This window comes from Corapipo altera, unplaced genomic scaffold (genome assembly GCF_003945725.1).
Source record: "Corapipo altera isolate COAL_440 unplaced genomic scaffold, ASM394572v1 1b, whole genome shotgun sequence".
NCBI lineage: Eukaryota > Metazoa > Chordata > Aves > Passeriformes > Pipridae > Corapipo > Corapipo altera.
Window position 1 is genome coordinate 9,711,684 of NW_020884881.1, and position 23,229 is coordinate 9,734,912.

General features: G+C 39.4%; 1 protein-coding gene across 3 annotated transcripts in view; it reads left to right on the forward strand.

Annotated features, from left to right (window-relative positions):
* Positions 1-80: 80 nt before the first annotated feature.
* The window catches only part of SRPK2 (SRSF protein kinase 2), a 140,201-nt gene continuing 117,052 nt past the window's right edge, over positions 81-23,229 (forward strand). For 2 of the 3 annotated variants that reach the window (XM_027639590.1, XM_027639591.1), the window contains exons 1-2: positions 81-218; positions 326-410. In XM_027639590.1, coding sequence (XP_027495391.1) covers positions 203-218; positions 326-410 — 101 coding nt within the window. In that variant the 5' untranslated portion in view covers positions 81-202. The remainder of the gene's footprint in view (positions 219-325; positions 411-23,229) is intronic. The other variant, XM_027639587.1, reaches the window with a different exon arrangement.

Sequence of the window (23,229 nt, forward strand, 5' to 3'; positions counted from 1 at the left end):
CGCGCCCCGCCCCGCCCCGCCCGCGCCTTTCCGGCCGCGGCCCCGCCGCGCCTGCGCAGCGGCGGCGCGGGGCGGCGGTGCCGATGCTGCCGGACGGTGCTGGCGGCGACGGCACCGGGAAAGGGATCGGGAGCGGGGCCGGGAACGGGACCAGGCGAGCTGGGGAGCGGCGCGCCCGCCGAGCAGCGCGCAGCGCGGGGCGATGAACTCGCGCAAAGGTACCGCGCTGTGCCGGCCGGGCGGGCAGGGGGAGGGAAGCGAGCGGGGGGGGCTGTGCGGCCGCCGCCGCTCACGCCGGCTCCCGGCTGTTCTGTTCTCCCGGCAGTGCTGGCTCTGCAGGCCCGCAGGCGGCGGCCCAAGCAGTCCGCGGCGGCCGGCAGGAGGGACAAGCACTCGGTGCCCCACAAAAAGTGAGTACGGGGATCACTGACCCGCCGGGACGGAGCCTCCCCCCGGGACCCCTGCGCTGCCTGCCCGTCCCTCGCGCGTCCCTCCCGCCGCCCCGCGGCGCCCGTGCGGGCGGTCCCGGCCCCGCCGCTCCTCGCACGGGGCTCTCGCCGCCGGCGGGACAGGCGGCGGCTCCCCCGGCCCGACACAGCCCCCGCCCGGGCCGGGCCCTCCAGGACCGTCCCCAGCCCGGGCGCCGGGCTCAGCATCCTTCGGGCCGGGCCGCTGGTGCCCCGTGGGAACCCGCGCCAGGCACTCCGGCTCCGAGAACCCCCGGGTTGTCGGGGATCTGCACAGCTCTCGTGTTCCTCTGGGTTCTCCCTACAGTTCTCTCATCTTCGTGGTCTTCTTTCCCTGTGCTTTCTGTTCTGAGGTTTCTTTCTGGTGGCATTGTCCCATCTGTGGGCAGTCCTTTTCTCATCCTGCTCGGTACCATCAGATTATTTCCCCTTCCCAGATGTGTCTGATTGCCAGTGACAGAAGTTGTGGTTTGTTTTCCCCTCCTCATCTTCTGCTAGCCCTTCATGTTCTTGTCACTGTCCAGTGGATTTTCTCATTCTCATGATACCTGTTTTCACTGAACTACGAAGGAGCATTCTTCCGTCTCTGTAGTGTTCACACTTCACTCTTTTTCTGGTTTTGGATTATTTAATTTTTTACTCCTTGTAGGATTACATGCTTCTAACTTTCACTGTGTCTTGTTCAGTGGGACTTTATTGGTGACACATTAAGTTGCCAATAGGCTTGTCTTTGTTTTTTGTTGTTTGGGGATACTGTTTACCTGCTTTGGTCTGGCAGGGAAACATATGTCCTGATGTCACTCATTCCCCTCTCTTAGTCCTTAGAACTGGAAAGTAGGGTATGGTGTCTGGATAGATATGTATGTGGTGAGGTAGAGATGTTGCTATGTGCTGTGGCAAATATGGCAGTTGATTTGAGGGGTAAGGTCTTTTTCTTTATGACTTCTAGTGGAAGAAATAATAATATGTGACCGTGAAGTGTTTGTTGGTTTTTTTTTGTAGTTATGATGAACGGGCTTTTTTTCCCCCTTTAAGATGGGTAAAGATAATGTATGATGAGAAGCTGGTGTAGCGGTGATCAGACTTTGATAGCTAACTTTTGTTCACATCCTCTTCCCTTACCGCTGTTTCCTCCAGCATTGTATGAAGGTTGCACTATGCTTTCAGTTGTTTGTATTTGAAGTTATTGCAATGGAAACAAATCTGCTCTGCAATATATGTAGCCATTAATTCCCTTGTGTCCTTTTGGAAATTCAGTTTGTAATATTGCATGGATTTGTTTTGGTACTTTTAAAGTGGAAATAGGTTAAATTTCATTGTAACTCTAGGTTCAGAATTATTTTTGTAGCTTTCAGTTAAGTCTTAACCACAAGGTTATTAATAAACTTCTGTTCTGCTTAGGTAGTAGAGCATTTAATACACTTCTTAGTGGGGCTGCTTTGGGATGTCTTGCTGAATGAGTTTGTTAAAAGTTTGCTTTCATAGACACTTATTAAGCACAGAACTGGTACTCTTTGTGTTTGCTGAAGAAATTGGCTACTGTTAAGTCAGGCTGCACAGTCAGTAGCTGGCCATTTGCCTTACTGAGTCGGCATTTCCAGATGCAATGCCCCAATCTGTTCAGTTGCCTCATGAAACAAGTGGTTTTGCTGCGGTAGACAAGAGCCATCACTTCATTTCTGCCATGTATGTTTTCTCTTGAAACCACTTTTATGCTATGGAGACCTCCTACTCTTTTTTTTATGCTCCTTCATGAGCAAAACTCCTTTCAAGTTTTTAAGTCTCCTTGCATATGGCTAAACAGTTGAGGCCCCCAAAGTAAAGTCAGTACCGGACATTATTTCAGAAGACAATGTCAGCAAAAGTATCTCTTTTGTGCTGTTCCTAGCTTTGCTTTAACTTCAACTGCTACAGCATACACTGGTGTTTTAGAGCCATATGGTATCTGTGATGCACATCAAATGCACAGTAGCTGCAAGTGAAAATGTTGATTTGAGGGGTGGAAATTCTATACTGCAAGTTCCCTCTAGTGAATTTCCCTCTACATGAAAATTGTGACTTATTTTTGAATCCAAAGCTGCTTTTTTTTTTAAACTGTGATTCTTAGGAAGACTTTTCTCTGCCAGGTCATAGCTTTATATGGAGCAACTTTCATTGTTGCTAGTAACAATGTGCTTCAAAGGAACTGCAGGATTCCTCTCCTGGAATTGGCTAGGAGAGTTATATTGTATTGTAGCTTACTCACAGCCCTTTGTTTGAAGAGTATTAAGATGATGACAAAAGAAGAAGAAAAAATTATAGTAGACTTTAATTGAATAGCTTTTTGTCTGTTATGACTTTAATTGCTGAAGAAGGCTGTGAGATTGGTCCTGTAACTGCTCAGTGTTGACCCCCCTAAGTCAATGATGAGAACTGGTAGAGGTGAATCTGTATGTTTTGTATAATAGGAGGGAAAAATAAGAAAGTAGAAACTAAGTGTCTCATTCTGAAGAAAAAGCACTTTGTCTTAAATCAGGACTATATCTATAATTGCATGCAATAATAAACTATTTGGTATGGCCTTACTTTAAATTCAAACATCCAGGCTACTGAAATAGAATAATATTCCACTTTATTAAGATAACAGTTAGCACTTGATTTTGGTTTTAATGGAGGGACTTGAATGTGGTGTGTGCAAACTACTTACGTATTTTTTGAGTTGGACAGAAGATTAATCAAAATGGTTCATTTGGGTCCTCTGGGAATTATTTCTCCTTGAAGTTGAGATGTGCATTGAGAAAGATCTGTGAAGTAGTGTTTTTGACAGATGCCTGAGTCTGTTCAGAGATAAATTTGCTTAGAGATAGCCAAGTCTGTTTACTGTCCTTTACTTAGCATTAGGTAATGGGGCACTAAGCACTAGGGCCTCAAGCATGTCTACCTTTTACATTCAGCAGAATGTTAGGCTCTTCTTTGTATTCAGACTAGTATTGGCTTCAACTGAAACAAACTTCTATCTTGGATACTTTTTTTGCTTGACCTTATTTCTAAGTGAATATGACAAAAAACCAAGTGAATACCCAGTTAGAGATTTGTCATCTTTAACACATTAGCTGTACATTTTTATCCAAAATTAAAAGAAAGCATTCTGTATGTAAAAATATCCAGATGATGATGCGTGGACCTATGGAGAGAGGATTCTTTACTTCCATACAAATGTATAAATCCAGATACCAGGATTGACTTTTCAGAATTCAGTTTTCTTGTGGAGTTTGTTTTTTGGTTTTGTCTTTAAGCAGTACTTTAGAACAGGTGGTAGAGACCATGTGATACTACTTTGCAGTGGTTAAGAGTATCTGTGTAAGGTAACACGGGAAGTGCCACGTTTCTGTTCTGTGCACTTCCAGGTGACTAACTTCTTGGACCCACAAGTATTGTACAGCTGTCAAGGTTTTAGATGTATGACATTACTGTGGAATCTGAAATGTGTGAAAATCATTCACTGCTTTTGTTTGTTAGCATTTCTCTACCACGGTGTTTTTCAGCCTCTTTCAGTAAGTTGTTTTGTTTTTGTTTTTTTTTAAAGCAGCATCTGTTAGATAGTTCCTGTGCCCATGGTTATTGCCTGAATGTATTCTGTTCATTGACCAAAGGCTACAGGTAAACCTCTTGGGCTTTCTGTATGACAATGACCATAAACAATCACAGTCTGAGGTGGTTTTGTATTTTTGAAGAGGACTAGGATAGGTTCAGAAGGATAGAATCTAAAGTTTTGCCAATATCTAGTGAAAGCAAATGAGGTGATTTCAGTTCTCTACAGAAGAACAGGACAGGTCCGTTAAAAATGCAAATGTAACTATATAGCAATTGTATTCATAATTGTTCCCTTTTATTACTAGTTCCTTCTGTGATTCTACCAGACTCTTGCATTTGTAACCTAGCTTATATTTTAATAATCAATAACTAATTCTGTTCTAATTGCCTTTAGGGACTTTGGGCATGGTCCCTGTTTTACTAGGCTGTTTAAAAGAAAAATCTTTTAGTAATATTTGAAGGAACAAAAAATTGTCTCTCTACCTGTCATTACACTTCCAAATATTCATATCTTTAAAGTACTGTTGGTTTTATATATTTGAAGTGATAGCCCTTGCTTCCTGGTTTTCCTAGCAACACTTGTGGTTTTTTTTTTTTTATCTCTAAGACCCTTATCCTTCTTTTCTCATTTTCCACTTTTAACCTGTTAACAATTATAGCATACTGTAAGAGGGGTGGTGCTGTTTGAAGCTGGCAGAGCTTTAGTAGCAGTCTTTTTCCTATGTCCACCTTTCTAACCTAGTAATGCCTTTTAGGATGAACTCTGCTTTTGGAAACTATTGTGTTTGGATGGATCTCTGAAAATGTGCAGAGAAGGTATGGGGAGAAGTGGCTGGAAAAATAAGGGTAGTATAATAAAGCACATCTTACAGAACAGAATTGCAGCAGTCTGTGTCTGAGCCTAAGATAACCATAGAAAAAGTTTCTGTGATTAAAAGGAAGACATTCTGAACAAGTCTTTTGGCTGAAAAAGGTGGTCTAAATTTACAAGTGAACCTCTGCAAAGGTAGTAACTTTTTTGCATTTTCTATGTATTACTTTTATTTTAGGCTACATGTTTGGAAATCCTATGATTTAAACAGTGTGTATGTCTAAATACCACATATTCTGTTTTTGTCCGGCAAAGCAGCTGGCAGACTTTTGACTTTTATGTTGATGTCCTGCATAATGAAGTCATGTTCTGCTAGGGAAGCCTCTTTGAGTGTTAATGCTAAAGGAATCTTATCTTGAGCTTGTTGGTTAAAGGCAAACCGCTGAATAGGCTCTGGTGAAATAATGCTTCTTGACAGTATTGGTGCCTCACTGTTTTTTCCTCAACTGAAGCTAGTCGATGAAAAGTCAATAATTTGAATGTAGGAGCTTAAAAGAATCAAGGGCTTCAGTTGCCTTGAGCTATTGTCAATGCTTAGTTTGAAGTTTTTTAAAATGGAAGGGAGAATTCCATAGTTAGAGGTCAATTATATTTTCCTATCCCTGAGGAAAAAATTTAATATCTCTATTGTTCTTGTCACAGTGATAAAGGTCAGAGCTGTCCAACTATGGTATCTGTACCTTAAATTCTGATATTAAAATCAATTGTTTACTACTTTTCAAACTGTATTAAAATTATATTGGTTTTGTATTTGTGTTTCTAAAGAAAACTCTCTCGGAATACCTTTTTTCCCTTTGCCTTGATCTGTTTCCTGTAATCTGACCTCTCACTCCAGTCATTTCTCTGTTAAATAATTGTTTGTCTCCTGCTAGCTACCTTCCTGTTGGTGATCACCTGTATGTGATGTTACTCCTTCATCACAGACTGAGAAGTATATGTTTGTGCAAAACCATTATAGAGCAGGTTCTTAGGTAGTTGCCTGGAGATGGGTACAATGGAAGTGCTGCTTCTATCCTTTAAGAAGGATAAGATGGGACACTGGAACCATTGGTACTTTTTCAGTATGCTACTGTCAGTGCAATTTGATTTTCCAAGTCCTGTCAAGTAGGTTTGTCCTAATACAGTGACCCACTTGTATAATCATATCTAACAAATGTTTCTGGCACCCAGTGATGTAATACTGGCCTAGGTGTGTGTTTGATCTAAATTACTGTGGCAGCTCTTAGATTTTTCAAGGTCACCTCAGTAGATCACTTGAAGCATCTGATAATCTGCATGAGCCTGACAGTATCTGTGAGCCTAGATCCAAACAGGGTGATCTAACGTGTGGCACTCCTGTACCTGGCTCAGGAAGGAGCCGTGAAGCTGGAGTGCACTGTGAATCAGTAGAGGTGTGTGTTTGAGAAGAGCTTTCATGAACCCAAGAACAGTAAGGTAATGATGATGGAGTAGAGAAGCATTCTGGGGAATGCAAAATACTAAAGGAATGGGCATGCCTGAAATGCTACTTTTCTTGTAGGCTTTGATGCCATCTGCAGGTCTGAGTTTTGATGCCAAAATGAGCCTGGGATTTAAAGTCGTGAATCTTAAGAATTCATATTATTTCCTCTGTTGTTGTGAACAAGTAGCTTTGTTTTAAAGTTTCTGTTCTCATGCTTATGTAGTAGTTCAGTAAGTCACTTACCTGTCAAGTAAGAATTAGATGCCTGAGGAATTTTAAGCTTGTTATTTCAACCTGCCTTGTGCAAGTATCAATCACAGGATTATAGGCCTTGCAAGGCTTCGATGTGTAAGGGCTGGCTGGTAACTTCACATCTCTTTTGCAGAATATTAAGGAGCAACAGACTGATGGACTTGGAAGGCAACTGGTTAAAAGGGAGGCATTGCTTTTAAGTTTTACTAATACGCAGGTATCAGCATGCCGGTTGACTGCTGCCAAGTAACTCTGAGTTACAAAGCAAACACATGGTGATTTGGTTAGAGTGAGGCTGTCTGGGTCATTAAATGATTTTTCTTTTTAGCATAGCAGTCACAATTCAGCATTTTTATGAAAGAGGGAGCCCTGAGGAGATCAGAGGCTTAAACTTCCTTTCAAGTTCTTTTTTCTGGTGTCACAAGGCACAGTATGACAGATCCCTGTTGCCAGAATCTATTCTCAGGTGAATGTTGTAAAATTTTAGCAGTGTCAGGGAAACTTGAGTAAGACCAGGAGCTTCATGATATTGTTACGAGTTCTAACTCAAAAGAACAAAAATTATCTTGACAGATAATAGTATCTGATATTTTTTTTAAGGTAGTCTATTGCTTCAGGTGACCTGTTTCATTTATTAGTAACATGGTGTTTCAGCACATGCTGGTGTCCAAGTCCATGATACTGGTCCTAGACATTTAATCAAATTCTACTAGCATTACCTCTCTTTTTTTAATGTTAATTAGAGATTTTATTTTTTCTGTGTGTTTGTTTCCCAGAAATGTTTGCTGTATAGCAACTTGTAAGTCTTGGATTGTGTCAGCATTGTTGAGAAGATGACACAGTGATTTTGGTAGTTGCTTCCAGCATGCTGGAAGTTGCTTCTCTATGCATTTCATAGAGATACTCTTTAATCAGGAATGAGCAGTCCTGGGAACTGGGAGCTTTGTAATAAACTGGATATTGCTGTTGTGGGCAGACATAATCTGGGCACATCAGCCAGTCAAGGCTCTTGGAGAAGCTGGATGTGAAAACACAATATGTGGATCTCAAGTAGACTTAAAATGTGAGATAGAGTTATGAAGAAGTGAGCTGAGGCTACCACTATATTTTAAATCACCAGATACCTGTTGCATAACTACTTTGGTCTTTAGTATGGATCAATTGCTTTTAAGTAGTGAATTCTCATTGCTAAATCAAGTTTAGTAAATCCGGCATCTAAAAACTGGGTTGAAACTATTTATTCAATAGGCAATACTTATTTTTCCCCAGTTGTCTAAAACAAGTGTTGTTGAGAATTGATTAGTTTATCTAAAAATGTTGCTACAAAACTTGACAAATTTTATTTATCCTGTTCTTATTATTGAAAAATAACAAAACTGTATTTACTAATGTTTATTTCTGAAGCCAGAAATTTTGTGTAGTGAGAATATTTGTCTTGGGAATAAAGATATTGTTCTTTTAAAGTGATCATTTTGGTCTAATTTTGTGTTTCCAAAATAACTCTCACTAGCTTGTGCCTCACAGGGTGACATATCTTGTCCTAATTGTAGCATTATGAAAACTTGAGATAAAGTGTAAGTAGATCACGCTCTCTTCTCCTCCATTTGTACTTTCTCTGCAACAGCTCTTTGTCTTAATCCTCATCTTGTGCTTTGCCAGGCTTGGAAAAAACAGACTATTTTTAAAAACTGCAACTAAAAGAAACAATAAAATAAAACACAGCTAAATGTGTACATTGAAGCAAAACCACAAATCTATTTCAAAAGTTTTGTTGTTTTCATTAGTTTTTTCCATGCATCAGTGTGTGGTGTGTGGAATTCATGCTACACATCGACCACTGGTGATTAGCTTAGAATGCAGTTTGGATTGGGTTTTGCGGTTTTGGGACACGTCAATGGAGTACATTTATTTTGGGGATAATATTTCATTGAAACAATTGCTGTTGTTTTAATTTTCCTTTGTTGTTTGAAATAAAGACACTTGTATGCAAAGTTTCATCTATTTCAGGAGGATTCGTAGGAGAGAGCGTGGCAATCTAAGCCTAATCGGATGCAATGGTAAGTCTAATTTTAAGACACATTTGTGACCATTATGTCCAAAGATAACAAATTGTAAACTCAGTGTGAGTTTACCATACTAAGCAACTGAGCAATTACCAGGTAAGTTTGATAGTGAAATTTTGGTTGTTAATTTGATCCATCATTTTTTCTGCTAAGTTGTTTTGTGTTTTTTTCCTGTGAGTCCATTCAAAGACTTGACCAGCAGTTGCACATCTGCCCTGTGGGCTTTGCCGCTTCTCTTTTGCTACTTTTTCAATATTACAATCCCTGAATGTTGCTGACCTCCCTTGTAAGAAGACCTTGAGCCTTCCATTTAATTTTGGTGTTTTGCATGTTTTTCCAGCTTCTCTGGCCTTGGATTAGCCACCACTAGTGCCCACCATTATAACACTGCTGAGGACACAAAGATAAGTGTGCCAGAGCTGCCGTGTGGGGTTGCAGGAAGACAAAAATATGGATTCTAGAAAGAAACAATACATAAAATAAAAGCTCATTACTTTGGAGGCAACAGGGCTGCAGTTTTGGAGAGTGCAATGATAAGTGTGTGGTACAACCAAAGGTCATCACCCCCATTAGATGAGCATGAGTGTGTTGAGGTTTTGAATTCAAAGTAGTTTAAAAATGGAGAAGGGAAGTTACTTCCCCCTAAACCCCAGAAGACTGTTGTAATAATTCTTATGTGTCATCATTTATAACTGTGTAACATTGGTTTTCTGATACTGCTTGTTTTCAGGACAGCTTCCTTAGATACTGACAAGGTATGACTGATCATAGGGAAGTTATAAATAAAGTATCTTTAGATGCTGTAACTGAGTTCATTAATACTGCAGCAAACCAAACATTTAAAAGTATTTTAATATTTTTATAAGAGGCTTTAATTCTGGCATATATTGTGGTAGTACTATGTTTATGTACATGTTGTGAAGATCTGAAAATAGTTAAAATTCTAGGTCTCTCGTGATGACTTTTATATTCTGCCTTTGCAAATGAGGAAAAAGGGACGCAGTAACTTGGGGTGTATACATGTAAAAGGGAATAATTCAGCCTTCTAATTGTGCCACAATCGGAATCAAATCATTTGATGTATTTGCATTGTTATGCTATCTTCTTTCCCACTTTAAAACATTTTAGATAAATATGTCAAACAGTAAAGTCACTTTAGAAAAAGTATGAAAAGGGTAAAAGAAGGTCCTCTCATGATGATTTTAACACCGACAAGTTAATGACAGCAAATAATTATCTTTTTAGTTTATTTGTGCAATGCAAAGATTGCTAAAAATCACTTCATCTGATTTCTTCAAAGTGGGATTTTTTTTCTGGAGGACATACGTTTAAGCAAGGAATGTGACTGAGTTTTTAAATTGGAATGGGCCTTTATATATGCTGGCAGTGTCTCTCTTATTCCAAACAAGTATGTATGTGATTAGTTATGACAAAATAATGGGAATAATGCAAGAGTTAGCAAAAACTTAAAAGAGCAAACCAGATCACATGGGACCTCTGAGAGTGGCTCCTTAGCATCAGGACATGATGGACAAAGGGAAGAGAACGTGCTTGTCCTGTTAGTTTATTCAGAGTGTTTTTAAGGCGTAGGGATGTTCATATGCAAGGGCAACGGAGATAAATGTGTGCCAGCTTCTTCCTAATTACAGTTCACAGCCTGAGGTAATAAGTTGAATTGAAACTGCCCATGGTTTAAATTACTGTGTTAAACTCTGAACTGTGGTGCCCCAGACACTGGCATGTTTGATTTAGCAATGATTGCTGCAAAGCAGCAATCTACAGCAGGAAGAAGTCTTAGTTCTCAGAGTCTGTTTTTCGAACCTTTTCTCAGTTTTTGTTCCATAGCAATATTTCAATTTTGATGCTGTAAAATTTACATTGGTAATAAAGGAGCTGTTTTAAAATAACATCGCAGAACTAAGAAAAAGATTTTATTGCTTTTCATTGTTTGTATCCTTAATCAGTTTTTTTCTCCAAAGTTTGTGTCAACTCTGCCAATATTTTACTTTCGAGAAAATGTATATGTTATACTTCATATTTTGTAGCTGATTGGCATTGGTATAGGTAATAAGTAATAGTTATGTAGGTGTATGTACATAAAGTATTGCCTTTACACAAGAAACTTAATTTGGGAGTATTTAAATAGCCTTTAAACTGAGTACATAAAGTCCCTTAACAGTCTGCAGAAGTAATAGTTTCATATCAGGAATGAAAGTATAATCCCTTACTGTTCCAAGAGAGGCTGAAAACAACAAAGTAAAAAAATTGGTCCCCTCTCACTTCTTTGTCCGGTCACCTTTTTTCACTGGTTTGCTTCTTGTGGTGTTCTCATCAACACATGACAACATTACAAGCAAGTGAAATAAAATGGAACAAGCTACTTTGTTTCTGTTTTAAGATTAGGGTTTCTTTCAAACTGAATTATCATAGATAATGTGGAAATAAAACCTAATCAAAAATTAAAAGCATGTTAACCCCATTTCACGGCATAGAATTTAATTTGGGGTTTTATCAGCAGCAATGGAAAGCAGCAAAGCTTGGATTTGCTGCCTGTAAATGTATATCCATATTATCAGAATGAGAAGTCAGTGAGCAAATAGAGACATTGCCTTATCTAAGCAGATGCACATGGATATGGTGGGGGGTAGTTGGAGGAAGGAAATAAACAAGGCAGAGCCAGAGTAAGGGGACTATAACAGAAGATGGAAAGGCTGATTTACAATGTAGCGTTTCACTGATGGGGAAAAAAATGTGCATGCGCTCCAGCTGCCGTGAGCAAATACCCAAAATGCTCAAACAAGTCTGTGAAAATTGGAAATGGCGACTTAGTGAGGTGAATAGAGCATGTTTCTGTATGTATGTGTGTATAAATAAAATGGCTTGCTATTTCTCTTCCTAGTAACACAGTGTCTTACTTAGAGGAAGATAAATTAACTTCATTCTGAACTCACTGTTTCCTTTATGGAGGCTGGGAGGGAGGGAATCCAGTGACTTCTGGCTGAAGTTCTTCCCTGCCTATCTCCTGTGTTTGCAGCATGATCCTCACCCACCAGCTGCTGAGGTATTTACTAATGCAGCTTGGACCTGTGTGTTTCTCCTCAGGCTAAATAGCTACTAATGGATCCGTCTGTGTCTGCTCTTCCACATCTTGGAAGTCTCTCCTCACTGCTCTGTTGCATCCAGGTTTCAGAGAGGTTGCTATGAAGTCTTAATGGTCTCATCAAATAATTATTGATAGTTGAGTTACAGTGATAGTAGTATTTTTTTCAAATTGCTTAAAGTCAAAATGATCCATGCCCAGACTTTGTAGTATCTGTTCTTTCTCAGGTGCTGTGCCTATCCTTCTGGGGTGTATGGTTTCATTTGGATAAGGGAAGGATATGGCCAATCATCAGCTTCCTGACCCCCACTGAAATATATGAGGTCGATGTCGGTAGCTTCTCCCTCCTCATTCTGAAATTCATTTGAGTAATTTTTATGTGATTCTACAAGTTGTTTCTGTGCTGCCTTGTAAATCCATGTTGCAACCCACGTCAAGCCATCCAGATTTACTATATAATGGTGTATTTTACATCGATTTGGTGCGTGTTCTTTGCCCTCTGTGATGGCTTTGCCCAGCTCCCAGGCTGCAGTCCTGTGGCCAGCAGCTGACCATTGCTGAGGTGTTTATAGTCCCAAGTCTCTGTGATCCTGTGACTTTCTAGTCCTCTACAGTTGCTCCATATCTTTAATCCCTTATACTGCATTTTATTCCAACATGTTAAATAGTTCATTGGCACAGAATAATTATTATTGCTGTGTTAGTTCCAGATATATGTATAACAGGTGCTACACTGCACAACTGTACAAAGCTAAGTGATAGCTGAAACTAAATAGGTAAGTAATTTGGTCAGTAAGCTGTTGCTCTTCAATGCTAAAACAAATCTCCAGGTGGGCCAAGACATGTTCAGACAGAGGCTGGTGAGTCCCAAGGCTTGTGTTACGAGCTTAACACAAAGCCTGTGACCTGTTACAAAAAACAGCAACACCAGTTTCTGTTGGTTCTAAGGTCTTGCTTTGTGTGATCCCTGGTGAGGAGCAATCACTGTTCTTTGTTTTCATAGCCTGGGTGCAAATATGCTGAATACATAAAACTGGTGCCATTCTCTGAACCTTGTTGCTGCTCAGGTGATTTTTAAAGCTTGCAAGAGGCAGTTAGGAAGTGACCAGGCATAAATTTAGTTCTGATCTGGTGATGGCTGAGTGAAAGTGCATTCCAGACCTTTTGCCAGGAAGATGGATGACCTTGGAATTCAAAAGATGGTACTTAAATCAGCACATTTGAGAAAATATTTGCAGAAACTGTAAGCAGAAATTTTATCAGAGAAGGGGCTTTTTCTGTACATTTGAAAAATTGCAAGAGGATTAGCTTTAAGATTCCAATACAATCTGCTTTGTTTTTACAGAAGGTCTAGCTGTTTTATTAACATTTCAAATTATTTTCCTGCTGGGAACTGCAGCAATAGCTAGTGGGGAAATCTGGGCTAGTGGGAAAGTTCTCATTTGCAAATCAGCTTTGGAAAGACCTTTGAAGGTTGGATCTTGTTGAAGGAATATCTTAAAATATTGGTGGTTTGCAGAGTAGCTTTTGGTTTTACTTATATTTAGCATGTAGTTATTCAGTACCTCATTAGAAAATTGTTATTTCTTCTCTCAAAAGAACATTTGTACCTGCTGTCATGAAAGAAGCTCTAGGGCTTTTAGGTATAAGAGGACAAAGCTATGTAGCATTGTGTGTTGAATAGACATTTTAGCTAAAACAGCTGTAAGGGCTTGAGTGCATTTTCAAAGTATGATCTTCATTATAGAAATACTTTGTGTTCTAAGTTAGATCAGAAATGTGGCAGGAAATAATGGAGAGATCTTTTGAGTATTTTAGAGAATGATATTATAAGCAAAAGACCTTCTGGTCTATATATTACTTCAAGGTTAAGGGAAAAAAAATTTTTTTCTTTCCTGACTGTGATATCAGTGTGTTTTTATATAAAATGTGTTAAAAAAAAAGTGGTGTAATAACCAAGCTCTCTCTCTTCATATATGTGTGTAAATATATACATTTATGAGATGTGCTATAACAATACCAATTAGGTAAAGTTTAGAGCAGGTAATAGCAATAAAGGAAAGTTAATGTAAAGCAGATAATTTAGTGTTGTTACATATTTTAGAATGCTGCACAAGTTTGAGAAGCTATATTAAAAATTTTGGTTGTGTGTGCATTTAGATATCCATGATGATATCAAACATCTTCTGTATCTCACCGCCACAATAGTCTTGGCTCTCTTTTCATGTGCTGTAGGTATTCTTTCCTGCTCTTCACCACAAGTCCCAAGTGTGTTGACTTCTCATGCCCTTGAAGTGGAGACTCAGTGCCTGTGCTCTCTCCCATTCTTCTGTGACCCTTCTTCAATAAATGTAGCCTTGTTTCTGAACCCTGCCCAGTGCCATACGGCAACCTCTGTGAGGATCTGAGCTTCTCCTGTAACTGCTGCTCACCTTTGTGTCTGTGCCAGCTGGGCAGGAAGTGTCGTGCTTGTGGTTACTGCTGTGGAGTTTGATTTGGGCTGGTTGCTCAGCTGGCAAACAGGCCCTCAGCAGCTGAACAGACCAGATGGAAATATGACAGCTGGACTACACTGACTTTGGGCAGTACTAATAGAATTGGGTTTTTCTCAGAGAATCACAGAATCAGGTTGGAAAAGACCTCTGAAGTCATCAAGTCCAATCTATGACTGAACATCGCCTTGTCAACTAGACCATGGCACTAAGTGCCATGTCCAGTCTTAAATGCCTCCAAGAATACTGAGTCCACCACCTCCCTGGGCAGCCCAATCCAATGTCTAACCACCCTTTCTGTGAAGAAATTCTTCCTAATATCCAACATAAACTTCCCCTGGCGCAGCTTAAGACTGTGTTTTGTTCTATCATTAGTTGCCTGGGAGCAGAGACCTACCCCCACCTTGCTACAACCTTGTCTCAGATGGTTGTACAGAGTGATAAGGGCTCCCCTGAGCCTCCTTTCCTCCAGGCTAGATAACCCCAGCTCCCTCAGCTGCTCCTCACATGGCTTGTGCTCCAGTCCTTTCACCAGCTCCATTGCCCTTTTCTGGACACGCTCCAGCACCTCAATGACTTCCTTGTAGTGAGAGGCCCAGAACTGAACACAGGATTCGAGTTGCGGCCTCACCAGTGCTGAGCACAGGGGCATGATCCCCTCTCTGGTCCTGCTGGCCACACTATTCCTCATACAAACCAGGATGCCTTTGGCCTTCTTGGCTACCTGGTGACACTGCTGGCTCCTGTTCAGTCAGCTGTCGACCAGCACCCCCAGGTCCTTTTCAGCTGGACCACTTTCCAGCCACTCTCTCCCAAGCCTGTAGCTCTGCATTGGGTTATCGTGGGCAATGTGTAGGACTGGCACTTGATCTTGTTGAACCTCACACCGCTGGTCTCAGCCCAGCTATCTAGCCTGTCCAGCTGCCACAAAACTTGTAGAAATTTAATAGCTCAGAGGTTTCCATCCATGTTTTCAAAAATAATTGTATGTGTTCAAATTTGATTAGTTTTTTGCATGCATGTTTTATTTCCAGGAGTACTAAATTCACCACTGCTGAATGTTGTGGAAACAATATTGCCAACTGTTTGTAAATGTTAATTTGTCATTAAAATGTAATATTTTTTTTTCTTTTGAAATAGGGACATAGAAACAGAAAGTATTAAAATAACATAGTCTTGTCAATCAGCTGTTACTAATGCTGCATAATAAGCACCTGTGTTTCCACAAGATACCAAGGATGGCTGTAATATGAACAAAGAGTCTGTAATTGTAGGACTCTTGTTCTATGTGTATGTTGGTTTGGATCAGAATGAGCCAGTGTGTGCCCAAATAGCCAAGAAGGCCAATGGCATCCTGGTTTGTATAAGCAAAAGTGCGTCCAGCAGGACCAGGGCAGTGACTGACCCCCTTTACTCAGCACTGGTGGTCACAGCTTGAATCCCAAGTTCAGTTCTGGGCCCCTCACTACAATATATTGAAGTGCTGGAGCTTGTCCAGGGAGCTGGTGAAGGGTCTGGAGCACAAGTCCTGTGAGGAGCAACTGAGGGAGCTGGGATTGTTTAGCCTGGAGAAAAGGAAGCTCAAAGGACACCTTATTGTTCTCTACAACTACCTGAGAGGAGTTTGTAGCCAGGTGGGGATGGGTCTCTTCTTCCCGGTAACAAGTGACAGGACCAGAGGAAATGTCCTCGAGTTGCACCAGGGGAGACTTAGATTAGGTATTAGGAAAAATTTATTCACTAAAAGGATGGTCAGGCTGCCCAGGGAAGTGGTGGAATCACCATCCCTGGGAGTGTTCAGAAGGCATGTGGATGTGGTACTTAGGGACGTGGTTTAGTTGTGAACACAGTGGTACTAGGTTAGTGGTTTGAGTTGATGATTATAGAGGTCTTTTCCAACCTAAACAATTTTATTAGTATGTGAAATAGCAGTGGAAAACCTGTATAAATACTAAGATCTTCTTGTCTAATTTGTTTGTTTTCTTTTACAATTAAGCCAAACTTGCCAGCAGAAACGTTTGGAAAGTTGTTTTCTCTTATATTAGGATTTGTTCTGCATTCTTTTTTTTGTGTTTAGGGTACCTAGATCATCTTGACATTAAACATATAACAGCAAACCTACAGTAAACTGAAGACCAGAGAGATGGGAAATATGTTCCAGTTCTCTTATTTTGTATTCAAGAAAGTGAAAGAAGTAAGCTTTATAAATAGATTTTAGTAGTGGTACTTTTTCTGTGAAATTATGTGTTTAGAGAATTATCAATACTGGGTTATTACATAACATAAATCAAATTATTTTATCATACTGTTTTATTCTGCCCATAGAAATAATTTTATTTTAAGGAAGATGTACTACTTAATTCTGTAAGTAGTCCTTGGAAATTTCCTTTGCTTTGGGTGGAAAGCAGTATTTGAATTTTCTATACTGGGGAAAAACCATATCTCATGGGTTTTCAGAAACTTATTGTAGATGTGGATGTTCTCATTTTGGCTTTTATGATTATTTAATATTGTTCAAACAAGCCACTAGGTGGCAATATCAATTAAAAAATTCCAAGACGTGCAATTAAAGTTGTCATCTAAAATGGGGCACTAAGCAGTAGGTTTGAATAAAGTGAAAACATTACAATTTGTCATATGCAACATTTTCTTGATGTAGAGAGGAGGGGTTCTGCCAAAGCACTTGGTGTGGGTGATTGGTGACTGAGGACATCTGGGTTGTATTTGTCTGGATACAGGGGAAACATAGTTTTTACTTTACTATGTTTGCAGTATTTGTTATGCATTTTAAAAGGTGAACTATTATCATCCTACTTCTTGATTAAATTTGTTTTAACCTACCAGTTAGAACAAATTGGGTTATGTCTGTGTTACTTGAGAAACAAATCCTCACTGGTGTGAACATTAAACATTTAAAACTAGTTAATATAAAATCAGTACGAATTTACTTATGGCTATGGCTGAACTTCTGAAATATTTAATGTGTGTGTTATAAACAGACACTTGTTAATGGATGTGCTGATTTTATCTTCTTTGGTGTAGGTGCCACTGCACAGCACACAGGCTGGGTTTGTATGTGAGATAGACTGAAGAGACTTGTCATTAAATTGCTTGTGAATGCAGCTTAGCACATACAGAAACCGTATCCTTATGTCACAGGGCTTGTCTTGTCAGAGATATCCGGTCCTTTTATTTTGATATGTGTATCCTGGTTTTTTTTTCCAACATGTTTATTGAGGAAGCTGTTGCTGGTGTTCCTGCTTAGGAACTGTTTTAGCTTATATCACTGTCCTGTTTGGGTTATTAATTTGGGAATACATACAATAAAATTGCTGGAAGGCAGTAACAGTGGCATTTCTGCTTGAGTGCAGTTTTACTGGAGCTTCTGTCTGCCTGCTCCATCCTGCCTCTATCACTCCATGTGCGTTTTTGAAACATCTATGCAGTATGCTGTTGTTTTGTTAGATTTAATTGGAGTGTGATAGCCTATCTTCCTTTCTGCAGCTTTAATTCTTTGTGGTTTATTCCCAATGCTTTGTGCTGTCAGTAATGGGTATGTCACTAACCCTGCTATGGTTCTTGAATATTTTTGAGGAGGTAGGACTGTCTATTGCTTTAATACTTGGTCTTTATTTTGTTAGGATTTATAATCATTTTGTCAGGCAGTAGCTAGAGAAACTAATTTCTGTTGGAGTGATTTATGTTTTGCCTTTCCGTGTTCTTCTGTCTGCTGTATATTAGGGTTTTGCGGTGACTGTGCTTCTCAGTCCTTATGTCATGCAGTTTCTCCAGATCTATTTTTGGTGTGGATGATAGAGCAGAAGCATTCCCCTGAAGTGCTGTTTTTCCAGTGGAGTTGAACATACTGAATTTGAAGGTCTTTGTGCCCAGTTAACTCTGTCATAGACCAGACTGGATTGCTTGTTAGAAGGGTTGTGAGTGGTGCTTCTTAACGTTGGTGGTAGTGTTCCCATTAAGTTGCTCTGTGTAGGTATGTGAGGTCTAGGCAAGTAAGGATCATGCCTGTTGGATTTTTTTTTTTTTTTGTTTCCTTGTTTGTTTTTCTTTTTTACAGGTTTGATTTAACTTCAGTTCCTTTTCCATTTTCTTTTAAAGATAAGTAATTACATCATACATGGTGGTATTGTCACTGTGGTATTGTAATTCTGTGCACACACTACCTCTGAAACTGTAGATAGTTTAGTCTTGCTGCCTTACAGTAAACATTTAAACACTACTGGGACAAAAAGGAAATATTTCCAAAATTGTGTTTTGTGGTAAGACCTATGCCTGTGGAGTCTGCTGCTATTAAGGTTTTTATTAAGTTTAATAATTTATAATTTATGCACTATACTCTTAGAAGCTGTGTAGAAAGTGCTTCATGGTTATGGCCTGTCTTAGGCATAAGGAGCAGTAAAGCCACATCAATACTGTATCTGGGATAACTGAGCAGGGAATGTAAATGCTAACATTCACTTAGGAGGGGGACATGAGGCAAAATGAGTGGGGAAATGCTGTTAAAGGTTTTTGGACTATGACCCAGACTCCAGTGCTGACTTTCTTGCTATATTTTTCCTCTTATTGGTATTCATTGTTGCATGTTTCTATAGGTGAAGTATCCTGGTTATATTTGAGGTGGCCTATCTTAGTGTAATATATTAAGGTGTATTTTCTGTGATTGTGTCAATTTTGAATCCTGGTGGTATTTCTCCTTCTATTACAAAGAAACACTTATAATTCTCTTAGCTGTCCTTTCTCTTTGGGTGTGTTGTAACCAAAAATAATGTTGTCATTTCTGCTTAACAGTTTTTCTTCCAGGTGTGGCATGTACTTTGCACAGTGGGTGTCCGTGCTCTCCTGGCAATTTTGTTCCGAGTGCTTTGCTTTCTATGATGGTATGGTGTCTGTGTTACCACAGCCCTACTGTGTCTCAACCTTTCCAAATAATTCTCTAGTAACAGTTTTCTAACACTTTTCTGTGATTTTTCCACCTTGTTGTTGCTCCCTTGCCTCTTCTGGCAGCTCCTGGTTCTATAGGGACCAGAACAGACATGATACAAACTGAACATTCCTTGTTCTTCAGTGTCTGTCATGCTTTCCTTGTTGAGAATTTTTTTCTGATATTTGAATGGTCCTTTGTTGGATTTGTTTTTTTCTTCTGAGGGTTCCCATTAAGGATGAGTCTTGAATGCCTTTGTTCCTGTAAAAGCTGGGTCTTCTGTTACTGACTTTAGCTGGGTTAATCACTAAGCAGGTCCCTGGTCACATTCATGTCTGGGAGAGCTCTTTTTCCTTTGGAAACAAGAATCCTTGAATAAGTTAAAAAGCCCCCTACAACAAAACCCAACAGATGGACTGTGTGAACTACCTGCCTCAGCAAGTATCCTATCAGGATTGGTGCTCTGTAGAGAGCCCTATGTTTTTGTCTAAGGGACATCAGAAAATGGGATGTTTTGTGGAGTGTCTTTTTTTTTTCCTGCCTCACATGCTGCAAATGTAAGCTCTGTTAAATCCTTTCATTGAAGCCAATTCTAACATTTTTTGCAGTTCTTTCCAGTTTAAAGTTTTTATTTTTTTCCTGTGCAAATAACAGTTTTGTTATTTTCCCTTCTGCTTCTTGAAGATAGAGTAAATTCTGTTGGTGTGCACTTGATGTGTCTCCCAGTGATCCAGCAGAACAGGACCTGTTTTTGTGTCTGGCAGCAATGCTCCCTGTGGAGCAGGGACTGGAGGCTGCTTCTGTGGTGAGGGAGATGGGGTTCCTGGAGAGGAGGGGATCCTCTAAAGCACTAGAGGTTGAACACTCAGTATCCAAGCTAATTGACCCATTGTTTCTTTAAAATCACGAGAAGTGCTTAAAATAGTTTACTGCTTCTTCCTGTACCTGGTGATTTGTGCTCAGGAGATGCTACCAGGATATGTGTGTTCATAGTCCCTGAAAAAAAAAAAGTCTTTGTAGTTGATGTGTGTTCCAGTGGCTCCTTAACTGTGAGCTGACAGGCAGGGAAAACACTTTGCAGTGACTTCGAAGAAATACAATGAACACCAAGTTGACAGTAAGTTTGGTGGTGGTGGTCTGAGAAATTTTGAAGGATGGCAATGATCTTTGCTCCAAAATCTTCTGAGTCCATCTGCTGCTTGTATGGATTTTAATTCCTCTTCAGTATTGCATGCTTGTGAGAAATGGGATCAGCAAAGCCTGCATCTATTTTTGGTTGCTGCAATACAAAAACGTTTCTTTATGTCTAGTAGGACTATTTTCCTTACTTGTTTTTTTTTCCTTGAAAAAGAAAAGCAAATGCAATGCAGTTTGGCTGCAGGGAATTATATGGCTCATTTAGTTAAATACTGAATACAAACTAAAATAGTGTTTCTGTTTTATTGTGGTTTTCTCCTGTATGTTTCTGCTGTCTCAGATTTTAATAGGGAAATTATCCAAGTAGCCTAGGCCCAAGATCTTGTCTTGAAGGATAACCAATTTATATGCTACACAATCTCTTATTCCCCTTAAATTAAAATTTGTTCAAGTATTTATTTGCATTGAAGTATTTATTTGTTTACAAGGTGTATGTTGAATTTTACTTAGTTTCTTCTGCAAAAAAAGATGACTGCTCTGTCAAAAATGAATGAAGTTTGACATATAAAGAGCTGTGTAAATGATAGGTAATGTTTACAGTGTTGAAATTGAAATTTTAGCTGGCAAAGCAGCTGGTTATCTGTGTGCTTATGAATAATCTGAACATGAAGACAAACTGAAACAGTAAAGGGAAGTCAGTTCCAGCATCACCACAAAAAATAACCTGCTTCTTTTAGCATTCTTTAGACCATTTTTAAATTTTTTTTTGCTGTTTAATCTTCCCACAAAGGTTTGGCAGTCCTATGGGAGCAAACAGAACACTGGCCATCAGTTAGTATTACAACTCAAACTGCACACTTGGGTTGACTTTCTCCTACTTCTGTTTGTATTGCATGATAAATAAAATCAGTCAAAAATGTATTATTTAAAATGTTTCACTGAAGTAGATATTTAGTAGTTGGTTATTAGGATCATGGAGAGTATATAATAAAAATGTAACTGTCCTTGTTACTGCCATGATATAGTACACAGCCTGATCTTTCTCACTTGAAGAATGAGGAACTTACGTAATATTCTACTTTGAGATGGGTGAAAGGTCCCACCTCTTGTCCTGTTCAGATTTTCTGTGAGTGCTGTCCTCTTCTACAATGAGGTTTTCTTTGAACAAAACTTTTTGTTCTTCAGTATAGAAACTACAGTTTGTTTTTGGTGGATTTAAGAGCCAAGAGCACACTGGCTTATGCTTTTGTTTAAAATAGTCTGTGAAGTAAAAGAGATCTCACTTCTTCATGCTGTGGTAGGTTTAAAATTCTATTCTAATTTGCTTTAAACTTCATCAGCTAATGTAACTGATCTCTGTGTTAGCGTGTTGAGGTATTAAGATGAGCTTTACATGTTAATAAATCCCTCGATGTGCATATAAATCAGGCATAGACTGAAAATAGTAGTGAATGCTCAAATATCTATTTTTGTAACAGGTAGTATTCCAGAGAAGTCAAAAGAGCTTCAAGATCCTTCAGGAACCTAACTGGTTTTGGAAGTGACTACCTTTTCTAGGCTAGTCTTTAAACCAAATCAGAGAGAGAGATACATGAAAATGCATTGGATTTGCCTACTGGGCAGGGAGTGTTGGATTAACGTCCCTAGTTTGGGCAGGTGTCCTATGTCAGGAAGGGGTTTCAGAAGAGTGTTGGAGAAGCTTGCAGTAACTGGAGTAAGAAAGTGGTGGGGAAAAAAAGGTTCAAATCATAGGAAATCAGGATCCATTAATTATGCAATTTGATTATGACAGTGTTCTTGTGATTGGTTATTTTTGCAAGTATTTTTACCCAGTTCAATTTAATTTATTTAGTGAACATACTGAAAATCTTAATATATTAACATCTAAAAAATTTAATTCAAACCAATCTTAATAAATATTATTAAATGTGAAAAGTAGTGTGGGAAGGAAGGGGAAAATGGTACTTCTGTCTTATTTAAATTGTGGACACGATTACATTTTTACTAAAATAATACTAATCAGAATTGTCAGTAAGAAAAAAGCACTCCTGGATAACCTTGTTAACCCATTTCCTGCTGAAACTGTACTTTGTGCATAACATATTGTGCTTTTTTGTACTTCCCAAGGAATGAGGAAAATTGGAATTATGTTTCATAGCAAAGTTAAGTTCCCTGTGTTACAGTGTTCTTTATAGTCCTGGAGTTAATTTTTACATTTCAATGAGGAGATGTGGAAGCTATTGCATAATATAAATATGTAGTTTGAGTATTCAACTGACTTTTCTTGGAACATGAGATTTTTATGGTTTTCATGTTCTTCTGAGCGTGGAGCAGTTGTGCCTGGTTTGAGAACTGCTTTGTGCTTGGCATGTGTGACTTCAGTTAATATCCTTTGAAGAAATTCTGAAGCTTTTTTCCTTCATTCTTCTATCTAAAGGGAATTCAGATGGTGACCCTGATAGGTTGCAAGACCTGTTGCTAAAATTGGGGCTGACTTGTCAGACTTGAGATGCTGCTTTTTGGTTTGCATTGTATTTGCTATTTCATGAACAGATGCCTTTTTTAGTAATACAGCTTACTAATATGCAATTTTTAATGGAGAATTTGAGTTTAACTTCTACAAAACCCTGGAGAAGAGCTGATTTTGATCAATAGTGGATCAGTAGCCACACAGGGAATTTCTGGCCTAGAGTTTTGCTGTCTGGTTGCAGAACAGGTTTGACCCACCTGTACTGTGGCTTTACCACATGCTTGAGAGGGAGCTGCGCTGTTGTGAAGATTATTCTTATGCTGTGCTTGAGATCTGCTGCTTTGGAAAACGGCTTTTGTATTCTGCAAACCTGGAACTCGTGTCTAACAGGTATTTGTGACTTGACTGCATTTGTGACTCACTG